The following is a 21,984-nucleotide window of genomic DNA, read 5'->3' on the forward strand; positions in this document are numbered from 1 at the left end:
GAAGAAGACAAAGAAGAAGAAGAAGAAGAAGAAGAAGAAGAAAAGAGGAGGAGGAGGAGGAGGAGGAAGAGGAACATGAAGCTGGTTGAGAGCTAGCCACCAAATGCGGAATGTGCTTAATAGAGCGAGAAAATGAGAAATGCTACCAGGGAGACTCAAACGAGATAGGAGGAACTTAGTCCTTGTCATATGACTCTGAAAACCGCTTTGTATCTCTTTCAACTACCTTCGGTGTTCTGCAGCTTGTTATTTCAACATGGAACAATGAATGACTTTTATGCTTATTTGAGTTTGTGTCTGCTTCATTGGAACATGTGCAATCTTCACAATCCTTTTCATTGGCAAATGAATGTTCGACCTCTTCTTCTCTTTCTCTATCTCTTTCCCTCTCTGCATCGTCCATTCCAGCTTCTCCTTCTTCGCCTCTATTTCTCCATTCTTCATTCACTCTCTCAGCTGAATGTGCTCAAACGGATTAAAACCACAACAGAAGACAAGTGCAAAAAGGTTAAAAAGCAACAGGAAAGCGAGCAACTAAAGAATTTGGCAGAGAAAATTACACATTCGAAGAGGAATACGAAGAAGAATGGAAAGAGGAGGTGGAAGAGCTGGATGTTTGTGGGAAAGCATCAGGAAAGAGATGTGAATGAGCACAAGGCGAGCCAACTACCGACGAATAGGATGAAGAAGCGACTGAAGATTTGGAATTATAATTGGAGATAGAAGGAGACAGATTTGAAATAGCAGAAGAAGATAAAGAAGAAGACATGCTAAAGGGCGAAGAGGAAAAGAAAAGAGGAGAAGATCCATTATAATTCCTGTTTTGAACAATCTCATCAATTGGAGTGGAAGCATTGAAGAAGAGAGAAGAGACACAGCTGGACAGATCAGAGCTGCATTTAGCGAGTGTGTCGCGACCGATCCAAAAGGCAGTTGAAACGCACCGCTTTGGAATTCGACTGATTAACTGAGAAGAAATAAAATGGAAGAGGAAAAAGATGAAGAAGAAGACGATGATAATGATAGCGATGACGATTTTCACTTGAGTCATTCTGTTGTTTCATTTCTTCTTTTTCTTCAATATCTTCTTCTTCATCGGTTGTTGTGCTTTCATTCATTCCAATGGGAATGATGTCTGACGTGATGAGTGCTGCCCTCAAAAGCGACAGGTCGTCTTTGCTGAGAGAGAAGCAGTCGTCGATGGTGAACAGCACGGAATCTCTCAGCTGATCGCAGGAAACGAGATGGATGACTGGCTGTGGGATGAGGGGAAACATAGCAACAATCGGTGGAATGTGTGTGGGAAAGGACAATAGCTCCGTTGGTGAAGAAGAAAGTTAAAAAGAAGAAGATGGTGAAGAAGGAAAAGATGCTGTTATAGAATTGGAAATATCAATGAAGAGTTAAAATAAAATTGAAAAATCAACAAACAATAACGGAATTCAGAAAGTGAAAAGATATTCACAAAGATGTGTGGAAGACAGAATGCATGACATAGAAGATATGTTGAAAGCCATAAAAGGACTTCGAACATATTCATAGAAAAGAAGTGAGATTGTATTGAAAAGAGCAACAAACGCAACACATATTCTCCTTATCGTTTACTTCCATCACAAATATTGCTTTCAGTTTCCTCATTCAGATGTTCTTCTTTTTATTTGCTCATTGACATTAACGCTTTACAAGAACGATCTTAAAATATGCTGTTTATTCATGAAAATATTGATTGATATTTTTGTGAAAATCAAAAAAGAAAACAGATAATTTATTGTTTTTTTTATATTTATTGAAAGTATTGTGAAATGAAAACACTTTTGTCAAAAGGCTAAATAGTTAAAAGAGCATTAAGAGCTTCTAATGATAGGGAATGCCTTCTGTCACCAGAGATCCTTTTCATTCTTGAAAAAATACGTTCGCAGCTTGCTTCGCTGCATGGAGACGAAACTAATGAAAAACAGATGTTTGAGTATATAGTTTGAATAGGTCCTTTCTTTGTGATCTCTGCGTAAAACTTTTGTATGTCGTCTTCATATATGAAGCTTGGTGCTTCATTCAAAAATTCCAGAAACAGTTTGAAGCATATATCTCTGATTTCTTTCGATTGATTTGATAAAACTGTTGTAATATATCTTTCAAAACTTTGTCTAATTCGTGTATCCCAGCAAGATGATATGGAACACACCACTTGATCACAAACTTCTTTCTCTTTTTCTGGTTCCAGACGGGAAATCAAACTAATCTTCTGGTTTGAAAACAGCACCTCCACATCATCTATCCCATATTCTATTTCATCTGTTCCGTCTTCCATTGAATCTTCAAGTGAGTCATGAGAATTATCTTCGAAAACAAGCGTTTGAGAAGATGTCAAGCATGTTGAAGAAAAACTTTCAGAAGAAGAAGAGCAGGAGGAAGCAGCTGAATGAATTGAAGAAGATTCATTCATGGTTTCATCTTTTTTCTTTTCGCTTTGTTTGAAGGGTTCGGACATAAAAAATTCATCATCTTCTGAACAATCTTCAGCCATGCATAAGCCAAACAAGTCCTCTTCACTAGACTCTGTCTCGCTTTCTTCACTTTTGCTTTCCTCTCTTGAAGTTTCTATAGTTTCAAATTCTGAACGCTTGAAATTGGACACCGTGCTGATAATGCAGTGAATTTCTTCGATAATTTCAATTGATTGATAACTTTCATCTTCTTTGATTCCATTTCTTATCAACTTTGTCATCGGGACGCAATTGTCCTTTATTTCATGAAGTTCATCAGACACATGGTTCAATGCTTCAAAAAAACAGTCGTTTGTTAAAGAATAACAAACAGATTGATGTTGTTGTTCCGTAAGACTTAGAGATGAATGATTTGAAACATCTTTTTCATTATGATCGGAAGAATTTGTTTTTAATTGATCCTTGAACGGTCGCTTTGAATCATTGCTTGAATTTGATATGGTTATATTTTTTTCTTTATCTAGATGATTGACGCTTGTTTCAATTGACGACGAAGATGATGGAAGTTTGGATGAAGTATTTGAAGCGCAAATGATAGGTGAACGTGTGAATGATGAATATTCCGAAGCTGAAGAGGATTGTTGTAATGAGATTAATTGCTTAGGCTCTGAATTCAACGGCATACAAGAAATAGATTTTTCTGCTTCAAAAAAAGAAATTGAAAATTTATTTCGAATGTAATTTTGAAGTCCTGTTGGAGACAATACATACGATAATGATATTAACTCACCAGTGTTCCCGGTTAACATGTAATTATGGAATATTATTATAAAATTAACGAAAACATTTTTCCATTCTGTTTCTTTAATAAATGAAAGATTTTTGATTCCATATAGCAAACCGAATGCATTCAGCACATTTGGAAAGACATTTCCCATCTTTGTTCTTTCATTTTCCATTTCCAAATGTAATTTTTGAATTGGAAAAAGGAGAAGTTCTGTGATTATAATGTTTCTTATTTGATCGAATTGTAATAATTTTTCGTGAAATATCTTTTCTCTGTTTTTTCTTATAAAGCAACAAATAGAATACAAGCACAGCCATCTCGTTTGAATAAATGTCGGACATTTCCGTTTCAAGGATTTTTTCATAGAAGAAGTGCGGGCATTTTTTGCAAATTCTGTAATTATTGTTTTCTGGTTCTTCAGAAAAGGGATTTCAGAAAACGCGTGAACAATAACCAAATTCAACAAATGATTCATACAGTAAACGAAAAATGGAGCAGCCTTTAAATTTTCTATTAGTAATTTTTCATTATCTTCCATTGGAATTGTAATATTTTCAATTGCTTTTTTTTGAGGACTTAAGCCATCCGAACAAAAACATCGAACATGCGCGTTGATTAGTGCCAGTTCCCGAATTACTGTCCAAGCTAGTTTTCTGTACTGCTTTGCATTATTGCAGCATGGATATGCTTTCCAAAACACTGATGATGTATTTGGTACCAATGGAGCTATCGTCACAACTGTGCACTTCTGATTTCCCACAACACCTGAATCCATCATCACGCATACGCCCATTCCCCTCAGTGCTGTATCACGCTTCTGTTTTGCAAATTCACTGTCCTCAATAACCATTCTTCGTATTTTCTTTCTTGTAAGGAATGGGAAAATGTTTGACGGAGACAGTCCTGGATTCATTTGAGATAAATGAATTAAGGCTGTGATAAAATTATTAAATTCTTCTGAAGACGCTGATAAGAAAGATATGTTGCAATGGCTTATTATTTTCGTAAATAAAGTCTGTAAATTGGTGGATGTGCTCTGAATCAGTGTTCTTTCTTTGCTCTCCCTTATGCGATCGATTTTTTGAAGAGCTTTCTTCTCTTTGAAAGAAAATATAATGCGATTTTCTAATAAAAAACAACGATGATTTCTTATTGCAACGTAACTCCGACGACCACTTGTTCCACATGTTTGATTACCACGAACATTTGGGCATAAATATTGTTTATGATATTCTTTTGTTGGAGAGCCATCAATGTTAGAAGGAAAAAATGAAATCCATATTTGATTATTGATGACCTCTAAAGATATTCTGGTTAAATATTCATTACTTTTCTTTGGGTGCTTGTAAACTTTTCTAATATTATCAAAGCAAAAAAATATTAAAGATTTAGCAACATCACACTTGCTCCTTTTTCATATGATCCCACTTGCTCCAGTTTTAGAAAACAGCATCCGTGATTGTTCAATTCTTCCATTTTTCTTGCAAAAGCCAGTTTCTGATTAAGCGACACAAAAAATCATGCTTCAATTATCAAAACAAACGAAGCTAGTTATTAAACGCACGAACTATTTGATTATCCACCAAGGCATTCTGAAATTCACTTAAAAGATTTTCACATTCAAACATGTTGGGTTTTGACATGAAAATTTTTCAAAGTCAAAAAAAGATCGACCAGTCTGTGACTTGGGCAATTTTCAAAAAAAAACTGATCCGGTCAAAACCCATAAACGGATGCTTTTTTTCTAAAAAAGTTTTTTCAGATTATTATATATTCAATAAGAATTTTTTTTTTCTTTTAATCTTGATTTTTTTTTTCATTTTGAAATTATAAAGTGCATGAAAAATGAACTGTTAAACTTATGTATTATTTAAATAAAATTTAACTGTTTTTTGACTTCAATCATTTTTAAAGTCAGTCAATAACAAATTTTCCAAAGTCAAAAGTCTGAAGTCACCCAGGCTTACCCTAAACCCAATATTTGTTTTGCTAACCCTAGAACCTAAACCAATCTATTAATGTGGAGATTTTTTATGATTATTACCTAAATTATTAAAAAAATACTGGGTCAGATCAAAATGTTTTATTTAAAAAAAAGAAATTTTGATGATTGATGATCTCAAATTTTTATTAATTAATAAATGATTCTTATACTATTTTATGTCCGTTTATAATAAAAAATTTGAAAAATTCGTGTTCCCCTATAATCTCCTTTTACCAAAGAAAGAAAGGGGAAAAAAAATAGAAAAGGAAAAAGATAAAAAAAGATAAAATAAAAAAAATAAAAAATAAAAAATAAAAAATAAAATAGAAAAGAAAATAAAATAGAAAAGAAAAAAGAAAAAGAAAAAGAAAATGAGAAATTTTTTCGTGAAACTCTGAATGGAACAAAATTCATCGAGCAAAATATGCAGTCCCAACAGAATTCTTGAGCTTTTTCAAATTTCTATTCCTATTCAAGATATTGTCCAAAAATTGAAATGCTGACACAAACAAATTATTTTGTTCATTTTTGTGAAAGTTCGTCAGTGGGAATGAAAATAAGAAAATCATTTGAGAATTTTTGAATGCTGAAAACGAAGTTAAAGCGTTGATTCAAAAAAATAAAAATCAAAATCAAAATATAAATTATGAATTATAAATCTATTTGAAATAAAGAAAAGAACCCATGTGAAAAAAAAACCTTTTTTAAATTTTAATTTTTTGTCAAAAATTGCGGTGTGAAATTAAGTATAGGAAATTTTAAAATGAACAGAAAAAAGAAATATGTCTATTTGATGAGGCCTTCCTTATTCTTATATATTAATCTTCGGTTTTTTTTGAAATTGATATACATTCAACACTCAGAAGATAATTGTTTAGCTAATTGCGTAAAGTCTTGGAATATGTTAAACTCCGAAAATAATTATGATTACAAAAATAATCACACATATATAAATTTCTCCATTTGATTTTTTGTCTTTTCAATGTATCTTTCTCGAATTTTTATATTTATGAAATCCAATTTTTGAAGTTGCAATTGTGAATTCTTATGAATATGGAAATACATTTCTTCATAATAAATTCATATTTGAAAATCTTCAGCTTACAAAAGATAAAAAAAACGGGTATCAATTGATATTAAATGAAAAAGATAAATGTTTTTTATTATAAAAAAATCAGCTTCAATAATAAATCACAAAAAGGAACATGAAATTTGTCCTGAAACTATTTAATAGAATAATGAAAAAAGAATTCTCAAACAAACATATGGGTGATTCTTTTTGAAAAGTCGCAAATGTTTAATTATCAAATAAATCAAAATTTTCGTATTTTGTTCAAATCTCTGTTTACACACATCAAACTTCACCAAAGTGGAGGATATAATTTAAAAATGCTATTTAACACATTTTTGTGAAGTTACATAAGTGGGAACCGAAATTTGATCAAGATATGAAATTTTAGATATATTTGAAAATTAAACATTCGTGACTTTTCAAAAAGAATCACCCATATATTTATGGGAAAAAAAAACAGGAATAAAATACAATAGATTTCATTCGAACAAAAATTATTCTTGATTATTTTTACTGCTGTCTTTTGCACAATCATCATCTTTATGAAAAATGGGATTAGACCGTTTTAATAATTTGATTCTTTATCATGAAATAAAAATGTTCTCGAATGAATTTTTTTTGAAAAATAAAACTGTCTTCTGAGTGTTGATAACATCAGGGCTTATGCATAAAAATGGTAATTTTTTTATGTGAAACGAATGTTAAATTGAGAAAAAAGAAAATACCAGAAGTGGATTATTCACAAAATTATCTGCAAATTACGTTGTAACTTTTCGATTTTTATCAACAAATATGCCATTCCTTCTTTTTTTTTTTAAAGTTTTCAAAGAAAAAAGCAATATCACAAAATGCACACATTTTCGCTAAATATGGAAACAGTTTAAAAGAAAAATTGCATGCAAAATTATAACATTGAAGTGTTATTGAATCCGTTTGAAAAGCACAAAACATATGAGTTGTTATTTTTGAAATCATATTTTTTCACACAAAATTTTCGGGTAAGAAAATGATATTGAATATTAAATTAAAAAAAAAATGAAAAGTGAAAAGGATTATTGAATACATTTTAATCTTTGATTCCAAAAAACCATTTGTTTTTAAAAACAATTATCATACTTTTTCACTTTTGAATTAAAATTTTCTTTTGTTAAACTGACAATCTTTGACAACAGACACCCCGAAAAAAGTTATGGTTTAAAGAATATTCACCCACATATCAATCAGTTTAATAACTATTATTCAACAAATAAAATATGGTAACAAAAATTTTCACATTTTTATATAATTTAATAGAAATTTAGTGAAATGGAAAAAATATAAAAAAAAAAAATAACAATGAGATAATAAATTTATTTCTTTCTCATGAATTTTAATTAACATTCCATTTGTTTACTGAAAAAATGAACATAGGTATAATCTTTTTGTCTTTTTTCAAATAACATTGGAACTGTTCTTTGCAAAAATTACAAGGAAATATGCAGTTAACATCAACAAATTGCACGATCTGTTTATTTTATTGAAATTTGTCAACATTATTAAATTTTAAACCTGGTTTTATTGAATAACAAAAACATTATCATTTTTTAACCATTATATTTTATATTGCCAAGAAGGTGTACGATTCTTTTGTTTTTGGCTGTTCGATGCCACCTCGAATGAACTTAATAAATGGGCAACGTCTTTAAAAAATATAATGCAATGCATGCACCCAAGCAACCGCTCTCCTCTGAATCACCGTGTTCAAATGATTCTACTGAGGCTATTTCCTCTCTGCACAATAATTATCAAGATCAACGGATATACACCACAGAAATAAGTCAGCCTTTGATTCTTCCACCACCTGATTCTCTTCAAGCAGAATTACCGCCTATTGATCCAGAATTGGCGCTTGCTCCCACAGAATTATTTCACAGTCAACTTTCTTCTAGCCAACGTATTATTTCCGAAGAACCTCCAGAATTTATTAAATTACCAACCTTTCACCATGCAGACACATGTGGCCATGGAAGTGATAATCAAAATAGCCCAAATAATTTTTCTTTTTCTGAAGGAAACATTGTCAAATTGCCTATCACGACGCCAAACGGAATGCAATCGACTTATAAAACGAAGCGAACATATAGCGTTGTAACGAGGCATACATCTGATGGAACAATAAAAATAAACCAATATGAACTAACACACCAAATAGGTGAAGGAAGATTTGCCTCAGTGTATCAATGCATTGATAAAACAACCGACACAAAATATGTACGCATTTTTTGTTTTGCTAACTTTACAAAACATATTTTATTAATATTAATGTTAACATTAATTTTTTTTTATATTGAAAAAATTGTATTCCTTTTCAAGGCCATGAAAATTATTCATCGAGATATCCAGAAAAAATGGAACGAGAAAAATAGGGCAAACAATTTCAAAACAGAAATCATGGTGATGAAGCGGCTGCAGAAGCATCCATCTTTTCTTCGATTGGTTGAAGTTATTCAGGCACAGTCTTGCTCAGAAGTGTATCTAATCATGGAGCTTTGCGAAGGAGGGACTGTTATGCAGATAAAAAAGACTCAAAGAGCTGCAACAACTCAACCTCATTTGATGGAGATTGCACTGATGATGCAGCATGATCCACTTCAAACTGTTCTGGTGCATAACCCTGAGCATTCCAGCATCTCAACAAAGAATCAGCATATCGAAAGCCATTCTACATCCAACAGTCAGCCAGATGCTTCTGATTTTCCAGCTGACAATTCCAACAAAGAAACTTCTCATTCAAACACCAAAGAGGCCCACATCATACACTCCGCCATTTCTCCACAGTCGCCTTATGATTCTGCTATTCCTGTCCTTCCTGCGCTTCCCGTGCCGCTGATCATTCAGCACACGCTTTTCGAGCCACTTCCGCTGGAGCTCACAAAATACTATCTGCGCGACCTCTTCCCTGCACTCCACTATATGCACTCCTTGAACATCATCCACCGCGATATCAAGCCAAACAACATCCTCCTCAAAAGCGAAGGGCGCATCAAGCTCGTCGACTTCGGCTCGGCTTCTGTGCTCTCCCACCCGCACCAGATGCTCCGCGACACCTCTGGCACCTTCGCCTTCTTCGCACCCGAAATGTGCAGCGGCAAGATGTTCTACGGACAGCCTGTGGATGTCTGGGCAGCAGGAGTCACCGCCTACATCTTCTGCTTCGGCGTGTTTCCATTCGGCAGCGAGGAAAGCCAAACATCAGATGAATCGCTGTTCCGCGAGATTCAACATGCTCCTTTGACTTTTCCTGCAACGATGCCAGAGTTGGAGGCACCTTCTGTTTCATCATCATCATCATCTTCTTCTTCCTCATCTTCCTCATCTCCATCAACCTCATCTTCTCCATCTGCCTCCTCTTCCTCTTCCTCCTCTTCAGGCGTCTCACTTCTCCTTCGCCATTTCCTCTCTGGCTTGCTTGAAAAGGACCCCGCCAAGCGTATGACAATCGCCGAGGCGTGTGTGCACCCGTGGCTTCTCGAAGGCTTCTCTCGTCCCATCCCTCTCTCCTTCTTGGAAGAAAGCAAGTTCCGCGGAGCTGACCTGCATCTGGCTGAGCGCATGATGCGGTGGAGAGAGAGAGAAGAGGCGCGCTGGCAGCGGATGATGGCAGTGGAGCCACTGAAACCAGGGAGAGGGTTCCAGTCAGCAACAGACGCGTATCAGGCGCAGGTTCAGCTGCAGCAGCAGGCGCTGCAGAACTCATTTGTGAGCGCTGAGCACATTCAACTTCTGCAGCAGCAGGCACAGTTTGTGGTCACACAGTCACCTTTCCCAACAGAGTTGTCTGAGAACGAGCAGATCGCACTGTTTGAGGAGTGGCGTGTGGAGTACAGGAAGGAGCTGGCTGAGGAGAAGAAGGAGGCGCTGCAGGTGCTGAAGTCGTCTGCACTTATGCCATCGCAGGCGCATTTATCGAGAATGCCGAAGAAACAGAAAGGGAGGCATGTGCCGGGGGAAGAAAGATATCCACAATTGCACTCAGCCTGCCACACATCAGAGACGGAGTCTGCAACAACACCCACAACCACCACCTCAGCTGCTGTGCAGGCACATCATGTGTACTCGTCCCATTCACAGACACGCTCTCAATCACACTCACAGTCCCAGTCTCATTCCAATTCCCACTCACATTCATATTCACTGGTACAAGCACAGAGTCAGTCTCAATCTCAGTCACAGACACAGGCGAGCTCTCAATCAGGGCACCAGCTGATGTTCCTGCACCGCCGGCTGAATGCAGCCCACCCACCGCGCAGCACAAGCAGAGGAGCAAGTGTGTTTGCCTCTCGCCACTCGGCATTCCACTCCTATTCGCGCCACACAGGGGAGAATCATCCATCGCAGAGGAGAACACACTCACCGCGGCTGGTGCAGCCGAGCATTGCAGGGCAGTTCCAGCGCATCATCCGCCCGCTCACACGAAGAACTCCTATTCTGCAGGGCATCCGCAGGCACCTCAGAGCAAACGACGAAGACACGACGATCATCACACTCTCCACAGACGAAGGGGAAGGAGTGGACAGAAACGAGTATGAATATGAGGACGGAGAGGCAGCGCAACATGGAGGAGAGCAGAGGCATCTGAAGCACCACCGCCGGGTGGGCCATTCATTGGCTGCTCATTCTGCTCACACAGCACATACAGCACATACAGCACATTCATCTCAATCTGTTAATACAGTTCATTCAAAACATTCAGTTCATTCAGTTCATACTGTCCACTCATCCAATTCAGCTGCATCCACACAGTCTATTCAATCATCCCAATCAATACAATCGTCCCTATCCACAGGTTATCAGGCAAATGCCCCTGTGCAGACCACACAGATCCCCTTTGTGATGTCCATTCCCTCTGCCCCTTCTGTGATGGAACTTGCCCACGTCCCTCAGATCTCTCCAGACAGCTCGCCAAATGTGGCTATGCAGATACGCGATGCTATCACCTCGTCGCAGCTCTTCTCCTCTTTCAACTCGCAGCCTTTCTCTACTTCCTCCTCGTTCTATTCCTGTTCATCATCATCTTCCTCCTCTTCCTCTTCTTCTTCTTCCGCTCCTTCTTCCTCCGCTTGCTCCCTCCTCAATTCAACTGTGACATCCACTGCTTCGTTTCCTTGTTCCTCAAACATCACCCTCTCTTCTGCCTCAAGCGACCAGCCCACACCCGAACACATCAATCAGATGAGCACAGCAAACACACAGGAATATCAGGAGACGCAAATCGTGCCATATGCACGGAAACAGTACTCAACTGGCTCGTTCTATCAGTCAGCAATGTCTTCTGGTTCTATTTCTTCTTCTTCTTCTTCTTCTTCTGCTTCATCATCATCGTCTTCTTCTTCGTCTATCACAACAGAGATTCAGATGCTGCCAACTGCTCAATGTTTGCCTGATCCTTCCACACTTACACTTTCAGATGTTGATATTCCATTGTTTTATCCTTCTGCATCTTCCTCTTCTTCCTCTTCTTCCTCTTCTTCCTCTTCTTCCTCTTCTTCCTCTTCTTCCTCTTCTTCCTCTTCTTCCTCTTCTTCCTCTTCTTCCTCTTCTTCCTCTTCTTCCTCTTCTTCCTCTTCTTCCTCTTCTTCCTCTTCTTCCTCTTCTTCCTCTTCTTCCTCTTCTTCCTCTTCTTCCTCTTCTTCCTCTTCTTCCTCTTCTTCCTCTTCTTCCTCTTCTTCCTCTTCTTCCTCTTCTTCCTCTTCTTCCTCTTCTTCCTCTTCTTCCTCTTCTTCCTCTTCTTCCTCTTCCTCCTCCTCTTCTTCATCATCATCCTTATCTCCATCCAATGAACGTGAGCTGACCTTGTCACCTATTCCTGATTCCACTGAAAGCTACATCATCCATTCCTCTTCATCTCATCTGTCTCCTTATTACAATCACAGCCATAGTCACAATCAGCACCAACAGCAGCACCAACATCAACATCTCAACTATAACCATCACCATCATCATCATAACCACTTCTCTTCAAGAGAGAGAGAAAGGGAAAGAGAAATAATAGCAGATGATTTCATTTATCGCACTGAATGCGAAGAAGGAGAGACAGACAGTGACACGCTCAGCCACTCACACAACAGCTGCTCCCTCCACAGCCATTCTGCAGTGAACACAAACACTCATTCAAATGCCAATGCAAATGTAAATGTGAATTCCAATTCAATAGGAAATGCTAATGTTTCTTCTCTTTCTCCCAAAATAACTCAATGCTCTTCATCAAACTCCGTCTCCTCTTCCCATTCACAATCCTCTTCTCATTCTCACAAACACAATATTCTCTCCTCACAAATGTTTGATTCGTCTCCATACACCCTCACCATCAGCACCTCTCCTCCTCTTTCCCCGACCGGCCAGCCAACAATACACTCCCCCATTCTTCACATCCAACCTATCCCTTCGATTCCTCCTCCTTCTTCTATTCCTCCACTTCCTTCTATCCCATCTATTCCACCGCTTCCTCCTGCTTCTTCCATTCCTCCTGCTCCTCCTGTTCCGCACATGTCAACCGACCTCTCCAGCGATGAAGGGAACGAATATGTCAAAATGCAACAAGAAGAAAGCAGCAGCGGAAGACTTTATGAGTTTGATACACAATCAGCTTATCAGAACTCATCGAGTGATTCATTGGCTGTTTTTGAAGGGAGTGAGAACAGAAATGAGACAGTTTCTAGACTGAAGAGAAGAAGAGACAGAAATAAGGAGAAAGAGAGGAGAAGGAGAAAAGTAGTGAAGAAGAACAAAGTCGAAAAGCATGTGCCAAAGTTCATTACTCCCTTTGAGGAGAACAAAGAACTAATTAATCAACAGCATGTGATTGAGCCGTTTCAACCGCTGCCTTCGTTGGATGACCCACTTTTCACTCCTCTCATCAACAGAGTCACATCTGCAACGGAGCTGCTGTATGAACAGGAGATGGCAGAGAAGGAGAGAGAGAAAGAGAGAGAAAGGGAGAAGGAGAAGCAAAAAGAGGCAGAAGATGGAAGAAACAGAATAGAAGATGTTATTGTTGATAGCAAAGATGAGAAGAAGGAGAATGAGGAGAACGGGGTTTCTTCAAATACAATTGAAGATTCCACTTGTTGGGATGCGTTGCATGCACAACAACCAACCTCTCCTAATTCATCATCATCATCATCATCTTCTTCTACTTCTCTTCCTCCTCCTCTGTCTCCTTCTTCCTCTTCCTCTGAAACTGCAAATAACAATCTTCAAATCAATACAATTTCTTCATCTGAAGGGAAAACTCAAGAAGAGTCATTGACAGAAGGCCAAACAGAACAGCAGTCCAAAGACAAAGAAACAGAAACAGAAAAATCAGACAAAAGCGAACAAACCACAGAAAAACAAGAAAACTCTGAAAAACCAAAGGAATCAAAAGAAGGATCAAAAGAACAAACAGAGGAGGATGAGGAAGAAGAAGAGATAGACAAGCCACTTGCAGTGTATTATCAATCATTCCCGCCTTCAGATTCGATTGTGATGGAAGCGAAAGGAGAAGTGGAGATGATGCAAAAACAGGCAGATATCCTCATCTTCCGCTCGGCCATGCACCACATTGCACAGAACGACAATTCCATTCAAAGAAGAGATTATCACTCAAAAAGCAGAAACAGAAACAGAAATGAGAGAGGAAATAAGAAGAGAATTAGAAGAGGAAGAAGAAGGAGAAATACGAATGAGGAAGAGGAAGAGGAAGAAGAGGAAGAGGAAGAGATATTGGAAGAAGAAGAAGAAGAAGAGGAAGACGATGAAGAAGAAGAGGCAATAAGTGAATCAGATATCTCAAGTGGCAGATGTGTTGACAGCCGCAATTATCAATCAGAGAGAAAGAAAGGCTCATACCACACAACCTCAGCCACCTCTTCAATGCAAGAAATATTTCACGAGAATGAAGAGATAGGCACTTGTTCAATGGAAGAGAATGAAATCAACCAGAAACAGAAAGATAAACAAAGTGCACACAGCTTCATCAGCTCAGGGGAAGTGTTTGAAGGAGAGCAAATGCAGCAGATGATTGGAGTACCAACTGAAGAAGTGTCACGTGAAGCATCTTCTTTCGAAGCATATGAGCCATTCGAAGAAAGAGAAATGTTTCTGGAGCCGAAAGAACGCAATATGCAACCAGAACACTCGGCAGATGATTATATTACACCTTCTTCTTCATACAGCTCCCTTCCATTGCTGACAGACACTGCTGAGTCAATCTCCCCTCCTTTCGCTGGATATGAACAATCTCCTCCTCATTCCCCATTGATGAATGGGACACAGGCTGTTGAATGTGTTCCTTGTTCTCTTTCAAGTCGGTCATCGTCTGTCTCTTCGAGAGGGAGCATGCAGTCACACAGAAGAAGAGATTACTCACACAGCAGAAGAAGAGCACATGGCAGTCAGCAAAGGCATAAGCGCATGCACAACAATCGTAATCATCGCATACACAATCACAATCACAATCTCAATGGCCATCATCATCATGAAGCTGACACAGACTCATCTGAAAGCAGCCAAAGAAGTGAGCACAACTCCAACATCAGCAGCAGCACTCGTTCTAGTTCTGAGGAATCCTCTGATTTCCTTCTTACTCCCACTCCCACGCAATCCCCAACCCCAACACAAACACCAATCTCTTCTCCATCTCCATCTCCTTCTCCTGGCCCATCCCCTGCCTCTCCTTCATCTCGCACGCCTTCTCCTCTTCCACACTCACCCAACGGATTGCCAATGGAACCACCGCGCCCTTCAAACACAGCCGAGTTCGACAGAAGCGGCATCACCACTGTTCATAATGAGCATTTGCTGGACGAAGGGATTGTGGACTGTGTGAGTGAGTTCGATGAAACATTACAGTCACAACGAGAAGGTTCATCTTCTGTTGAGACTGATGGAATGATTAGACAACTGCCCTTCCAGCAGACAGATGCAGCTGTGAGGGATGCAGAGGCGAGAGAGAGAGCACAGGCGCTGATGATGGCACTGATCAGAAGCCGAAACTTGTATACGAATCACGCACAATTGCAACAACATGGCGGAGAGGCAGGGGAGGCAGCAATGATGGGGAATATGAACCAGAATCACATCGATCTGGCGAACAACACAGAAGAGAGATTGCAGGCAGCACCTTTACCGCTTGTGCAGCAGACAGATCCAGATGAGGTTGTACCACAGCTGCCTATCCCTCATCTTCCACATAATTCTCATATATCCCAAGGGAATGAAGAAAGCATCGCATCAGACGGGAATCTGAATCCACTGCCTGTGCTACCATTCCACTTCAACGGAGAAGGCCAGCCATTCCAGCAGTACCCCTTTGACGAAAGAGATCTGCGCACCGTTAGCCGCTTCTCCGGCCTTACATCCACACAATGCAGAAACCTCTTCTCTTATCGCACAGTTGTCCCGTCTTCACTCGGCACATCATCTGCCCTTATCACAGAGAACGAGGCATCCACTCCACATCCACACGCTCCGCTGCTATCAGCCACTCATTCCACTCCACACAACACCCACATGCTCAGCCAACAGGCAGCACACATCGGCAAAAGCGAGTCGAGGGAGAACGTCACACTGGCACATACTGTTTCCTCTCAATACTTCCCTCTCCTTCTCATGCAGAACATGTCACCCAGTGCAGGTTTGTTCACTAATCACAACCCAACCGCCTCTTCCCCATCACAAGCACACAACTTCTCAGTTGCAGGCTCTCCTTCCTGTCTTCCATACACCCTCAGAGAACTCGAAACAGCCAGACTGACACCTCATTCGCTTCAACATTCACAGCAAGTGTCTTATTCACAGTCACACTCACAATCACACCCTCACTCACACTCTCATCCACACGATGCGCTCGTTGGTGAGTCATTCACAGAAACAGACAGCGAAGAGATGAAGATGGCAGAGGAGAAGCTCTCCTCTCACCATTCGCTCTCGTCTGTCGGCTCTTCTTCAGCCTCTTCTTCATTCAACGTCCCTCCTTCGCACTCACCTGCTGCCTCACCTTCCACTTTTTCTTTGCTCTCTCAGCCGTATTCTACTGCTGCCATGGCATCATCTCCAAACCCCACGTCTGTTTCTATTGTGACTTCTTCTTCCTCTTCTTCTTCTCCCTCGTCCTCTGCCAAATCTTCCAACATTCTCTTCATTCCACAAGGGCTTTGTCCTGCTGCTCCTTCTTATTCTGCTCACTTCCGCTCTTCTTTCTCCAGTCAAAGAAGTCCTCATTCCTCTCCCTTTGCGTTCGCTTCCTCGTCTTCTTCATACATTTCATCTCCATTTTCATCATCCACTTCATCCTCTTTCACAACATCAACAACAACTAACTTGCCTTCCAATGCTAATTCCAATTCAATTCCTTCCTCATCTTCCTCCTTTTCTTCTTCCTCTCCTGCTCCTCCTCTTCTGCCTTCCTCACATCACATGCTTTCTTCTTCTCCTCCCCTTTCATTCATCACTTACTCCAATTCACCCAACGGAGCTGCATCTGTTTCGCCTGCTCCTTCTGTCTCTCCATCCCCTTCTTCTTTTTCCTCTCACGCTGTCTTCATCACCCCTCGCTCGCCATCTCGTTTAGCGTCTTCTCCTTCTCCTTCTCCTTCTTCCTCTCCTTTTCCCCACTCTGCCTCTGTCGTCGCCATCACTCCACGACCTGTTCCTTATCCACCCCGCAAACAGCCTGCGATGATACAGCACACACAGTCAGTGAAACGATCTGGTGCTTTAGCTTCCCCATCTCCACCACCAACGACTATCGTCCAGACTTCGGCTGTATCTGCTCGTTCGTGAAACTGATTGTTGTTATTATTTTTTCGCATGAAGAAAGAAAGAAAAGAAAGAAGACGAAGAAAATTCATTATTTTGAGGTTTTATCAGAGAAGTTAGTTTTCATTGATGTGCCTATGTTTTGTGAACTGATGTGTCAAAATTATTTTTTCATCTATTAATTCTTATTTATGCGCTTATTCCGTGTCCATTGAAAATTTTTTTGCTTTTTAAGTTTTGTTCACAAATAACTTGTGTTTTTGTGCTTTTGCTGATGAAGGTCTCATCATTTGTTGAGATTTTTTCCTTTTCTTCAAAGAGTCTTCACTTCAAAAGCATCATTTTTTTATCTTTGGCATGTACTTGTATGCTGTTTTCTTGTCTGTTATAGTATTCATCGTTGCATTGAGAATAAATTAAGTTGAGAGAGAGAAAAAAATAAAAATAAAAACAATACATTTCTGAAACAATCTATGTTTGTTGTAAGGTTTAACAAAAAGTGTAAAAGGATATATTTTTGATACTACTTGTAATTCTCAAAGTGTTCCTCATTTTCAATACAAATTCTAAATCTAGTTCAAATAATAAATGAAAAAATTGAATTCACAAATTTGAAAGAAAAGTACTCATAAAATGAAAGTGCAAAATGTTAAAAAAACAAAGAAGGACAAAAAAGAGATATATTGAAAGAAGGGGCATTGAAAAACAAGTTCGCTTTTTTTATATTTTCTTTTTACACATCGAGAAGAAAGGAAATTGAAGGAGAGATTGATTCAGATGGGACATTTTGTAGGAAATAATATGTAGACTGGAAGAGAAGGGGGATACGTTGAAAGAAGTGCTTTTATGAGTGAATCGCATTTCTCTTCATTTTGTGCCTCATCTGCCACATTCCTTTCTTCACCTTCCATACCCCTTATATCCCTCTCTCATTTGATATTTTTCAATATCTCAACAGCAAATGATGCATGTTCATCTCCAACAACAACGTCAACCCAAACCTCATGTTTGATAAGCAGTTGCTCATTCACTTCTGTTTGTGATGTGTATGATGGAGGGATTGTCCCTTCTCTGAACAATCCCTTGGCCTCACTGACTGCTTCAAATACATCCTTTGTTGGGTGTTGTCAAACAAGAAATGTTGTATGTGAAGGAACATCAGACAGAAAGTTGACTCCATGGAGACAGAACGAAACATCCAATGGAGCGAATACATTTGTTTGGTTTGAATGGAGTGAATCGAGGACAACAGGAAACAACGATTTATGTGCTTATGGTTATTATAACGTTGAGAATATCTGTAAGTGAAATAAGGGAAACAGAATGTTTTCTGTTCATCATTGTGAAATCAATGGTTGCAAATAAATAGCACTGAAGAAGGAATAATGCATGCAAATACAAAACATATTGAAATTGAAATCAGAGTATTTTATGTTGGTAAAGAACAAAATCACAATTGATGTTGATGAACAAAGATTAACTCATTATAATAAAGCCAACAGTTGAATTTTATTGTGGTTTTGGTTCTATTTCAAATGCAAGTGCTAAAAGAAAACTTCTCTTCGATTGTATGCTCGTAATTTTGATCACTATATTCTTTTCTTCATCTTCAGTCTATCAGTTTCATTAACATAACGGAGCAAACTTTATTAAAAAAGGAGTTACGCTTTCATTGTCACAAAAGAAGTTGAATGGCGAATGAAATACCGAAGCATCGACCTTTGAACGTAAACATAATTGATTTAATTTCGGAGGAAGTTGAAAGCGATTCAGAGGAATTGTATGAAGCGAATTATATTAATTCATGCTCTATGGTTGCAATTTTTTGCTCCGAAAATCTGAGCTGCAATGAGCTCTACAGTGACAGTGCTTTACCGAAGAATTCAAATTTCAAACCATTTCATTTCAACTACAATTCTTGCTCTGTTTGTTCTTAATATCCCATACCTGCACTTGAAGCTGAGAGTTGTGGTGTTAATTTTCCTTCATCAGCAGCCTCAATCATATCGTGGAAGAACCTCAATTGCTTCCCAATCACTTTCCTCAAAATTTCTTCCTCTTCAGCCATCGCTCTTGCTCTTTCCCTCTCTTTCCTTCTTTCATTTTCCTCATCCCATTCCACCCTTTGCAGGAACTTCCTTTCAGAATCTCGTCTTCTTCCATGAATCGAATCCAGCTTCGTCAGCGCATTTTCTATCTCTCCCGTCCTTCTGTTCGCACCTCTCTTGCTCTCATCATCCAAAAGACGCTGCATCCGATCCTCAAATTCGTCATCTGCCATCTTTTGTGCCGCATCCATCTGCTCTTTCGACTCTCTCTCTGCTTTCTCTCTCATCCTCTGTGCTTCTCTCAGCAATGCATCGACTTCGTCTCTGTTCTTCTTCCTTTCCGCTGCTCTGCGCGCTGCCTCCTTCTCCCTTTCTTCCCACAACTTCAGCTCTTCCTCCATCCTCTGTTTTCTGTGTGCTCTTTCTTTCTCCTCATCAGCTGCTGCTAGCGCCATCAGCATCTCTGCCTCCTTCTCTCTCCTTCCAACGTCTCCAACTGCCCTGTCGTGACCTCTCATTCTCCTTCTCGCCTCGTTCTTCCTCGATGCATCTCTAACTGTACCATCTTCTGCTGCATCTTCATGATCCCACTCTTCTCCACGCATTATCTGCTTGTCACGTGCTGCACGCCTCGCAGCATCTATCACACCTCTCATCTCATCAATCACTTGCTGCCCAGCCCTCTCTTCCTCTGCATCATCGAGTCTGTTCATTGCCCTGTCTTCTAATGCTCTCACTTCTTCCTCCTCTTCCATCGCCAGCAGATCTGCCTCGTCCTCTTTCATTTGTTGCTCTGCATCTCTCTTTGCAGCTTCTGCCGTTGCTTTTTCCGCTTCAGCAGCATCTTTGATCAATGATATTGTGCGTTTCTGCTTCTCTTCCACATTTCGCAGTCTTTCTTCTCGTTCAACAGCATCAGCACGCCTCTTCTCATCCTTCAGAGCTGCAATTCTCCGTTTCTCCGCATTCTTCAGCTCTGCCTTTGCATCTCTCGCTGCCTGTGCTTCTTTCTCCCACAGCTCCCTCTCTTTCGCTGCAACATCTCTCTGAAGCGCTTTAGCCTCAACATCTGCCACTCGCCTCGCCACTTTCTCTTCTTCAAGTCTTGCTCTCGCCCGCTCATTCAGCTCGTGCTGCACAAACGGCCTGTTATATCGTTCAAACGGTGGATATCGTGGACAAATAGCCGGAAGAGGCTCAAAACGCGGAGTGTGCGCAAACACGCCAAGAAGAAGTGAAGAAGGAACTGACCCGTATATCATATAAGCTCTGCGTATGACAGCCTCCACTGAGAGCGGATGTGTGTGTGTGAAAAATGTTTCAAACTGGCGCTGCATTGCCAGTTCCAACAGAAGTGATCGTGCTTCAATCACATATGCAACACCAACGCAGAGCAAAAATGGAGCCTTTTCTGGGGCATCTTGCATAAACAGCACATGATCCATTAGCATTGCCCATTCAGCGAGAGAGAAGCATTCAGAATACAAGCATTGCATCGGCTTCCACAGCCACAGAACAGGAGGAATGGCACATCGGTGGAAATGAGATGAAAGCTCTGAGTCGAAGTGCTCGAGAAGCATTTCTCCTTTTGTCAGAAAAGCGACAGGAAGTGCGGGGATCTTTTCCATCCACTCGGCAAAAAGAGTACTTGTGAGTGTGATGAGGACTTCCAAGCACAAATGATCGTCTTCCAGAAGCTTGACAAAGGGAAATACGAGTGATGGATAAAAGCTGGTACAAACGGGTACATGATGAGAAAGCAGCACCACAGGTGTTTGTGATTTGACATGTGAAAGCTTTTGTTTCTTCTGGTGCTGACTGAGCGAAGCAGGGGAAGATGAAAGTGTCGCAGTTGAAGGTGATGATGACTTTGATAAAGTGGGCGAAGTGTGATGGAGTGAAGTTGATTGCATATCAGATGTTAAAGTTGAAGAAGAAGAGAGAGACGAGACGTTCATCTCCCATTCTCTTTCAATTGGACCAACATCTGCACAGACAGGTGACCAAAAGGCGAGCATAGACAAAACTCTGTGAAAGCGCGTTGATAGATGTTTGTCTCTGATTGGATACACCGAAGGAACGTGGTCAAGCCCAGGATGGAAACCTCGTCTGCTGAGATCGCCAAAGGCTGTTGAAGAAAGAGGGAGAGACAATATATGAGCCCATATATCTGCTCTATATTTAGATGGAAATTGAAGGTGTTTTTTCAGAAGATTTGAAAGTTGTTTATTAGAGAGACCTTTCTTTTGACCCTTAGCCAATGGTTCTTGTATGCGAACAGGAGGAAAAGTCGATGGCTTCATTTGCAGATTTAAACCAATCTTAGAAGAAATATTTTGACCGTTGTTATTTGAATTTCTTGGAGATTGATGATTCTCAGCTTTCTGTGAAGAGTTTGATGAATAAATTTCTTGAGATTGCGTCAACAGTCTTGGAGAAGAAGAATTTTGTTCTTTACCAAATGTAGATTCATTATAATTAAACATCTGAGATGAGGACGCTGGAGAGTTGCGCGGGCTGTTGCGAGTTGTCGATGAAGACGAAGATAATTTCTCATTTGAATGCAAAGGCGATTTCGAAGCAATTGTCTTTTTATAATGGTCAAAAGATTCTTTTGGAGGCTTAAGAATTGTTGAAAATTTTGTTAGTTCATCCAAAGATCTAATTGAAATTTTAATACAAAAAATAATAGCTAAATATCATAAATTTTAAATATGCAATAAACTCAAGATATGAAGGATATTCCATTTTCGGTACAGGTACCTCAATTGGAGTAGATACATAGGGATATGGTGAAGTGTATATATATGGAGTACCCATCCCGACAGACAAATTCCAGATCAAAGTTTAAAGATTAATTTATAATAAAT

General features: G+C 39.5%; 3 protein-coding genes across 3 annotated transcripts; 1 reads left to right on the forward strand and 2 right to left on the reverse strand.

Annotated features, from left to right (window-relative positions):
* Positions 1 to 1,825: 1,825 nt before the first annotated feature.
* MONOS_12692c1 (uncharacterized protein) lies at positions 1,826 to 2,725 on the reverse strand (the record flags this gene model as incomplete). Its single annotated transcript, XM_067865331.1, has 1 exon — positions 1,826 to 2,725. The coding sequence occupies one exon, from the start codon at positions 2,723 to 2,725 to the stop codon at positions 1,826 to 1,828; it is 900 nt and encodes a 299-aa protein (XP_067729919.1).
* A 5,230-nt stretch (positions 2,726 to 7,955) lies between these two features.
* On the forward strand, positions 7,956 to 17,536 carry MONOS_9506fu9507 (putative Protein kinase domain; the record flags this gene model as incomplete). Its single annotated transcript, XM_067880014.1, has 2 exons — positions 7,956 to 8,537; positions 8,640 to 17,536. The coding sequence occupies 2 exons, from the start codon at positions 7,956 to 7,958 to the stop codon at positions 17,088 to 17,090; spliced, it is 9,033 nt and encodes a 3,010-aa protein (XP_067729920.1). The 3' UTR covers positions 17,091 to 17,536.
* MONOS_9508 (Tre-2/Bub2/Cdc16 (TBC) L family protein A) lies at positions 17,525 to 21,980 on the reverse strand. Its single transcript, XM_067880015.1, has 2 exons — positions 21,840 to 21,980; positions 17,525 to 21,775 (listed from the first exon to the last, which is right to left on the reverse strand). Exons 1-2 carry the CDS (start codon positions 21,932 to 21,934, stop codon positions 19,000 to 19,002), a joined length of 2,871 nt encoding a protein of 956 aa, XP_067729921.1. The 5' UTR covers positions 21,935 to 21,980; the 3' UTR covers positions 17,525 to 18,999.
* Positions 21,981 to 21,984: the final 4 nt, after the last annotated feature.

This window comes from Monocercomonoides exilis (assembly GCF_001643675.1).
Source record: "Monocercomonoides exilis strain PA203 chromosome Unknown scaffold15-1837935, whole genome shotgun sequence".
Classification (NCBI taxonomy): domain Eukaryota; phylum Preaxostyla; order Oxymonadida; family Polymastigidae; genus Monocercomonoides; species Monocercomonoides exilis.

What these genes read in the sequence shown, in the direction of transcription:
- MONOS_9508 (XM_067880015.1), bottom strand. Translation starts at nt 21,934, where the DNA reads ATGGGTACTCCATATATATACACTTCACCATATCCCTATGTATCTACT. An exon ending in GAATATCCTTCATATCTTGA is followed by an intron (nt 21,776 to 21,839) that starts GTTTATTGCATA and finishes AATTTCAATTAG; the next exon opens with ATCTTTGGATGAACTAACAA.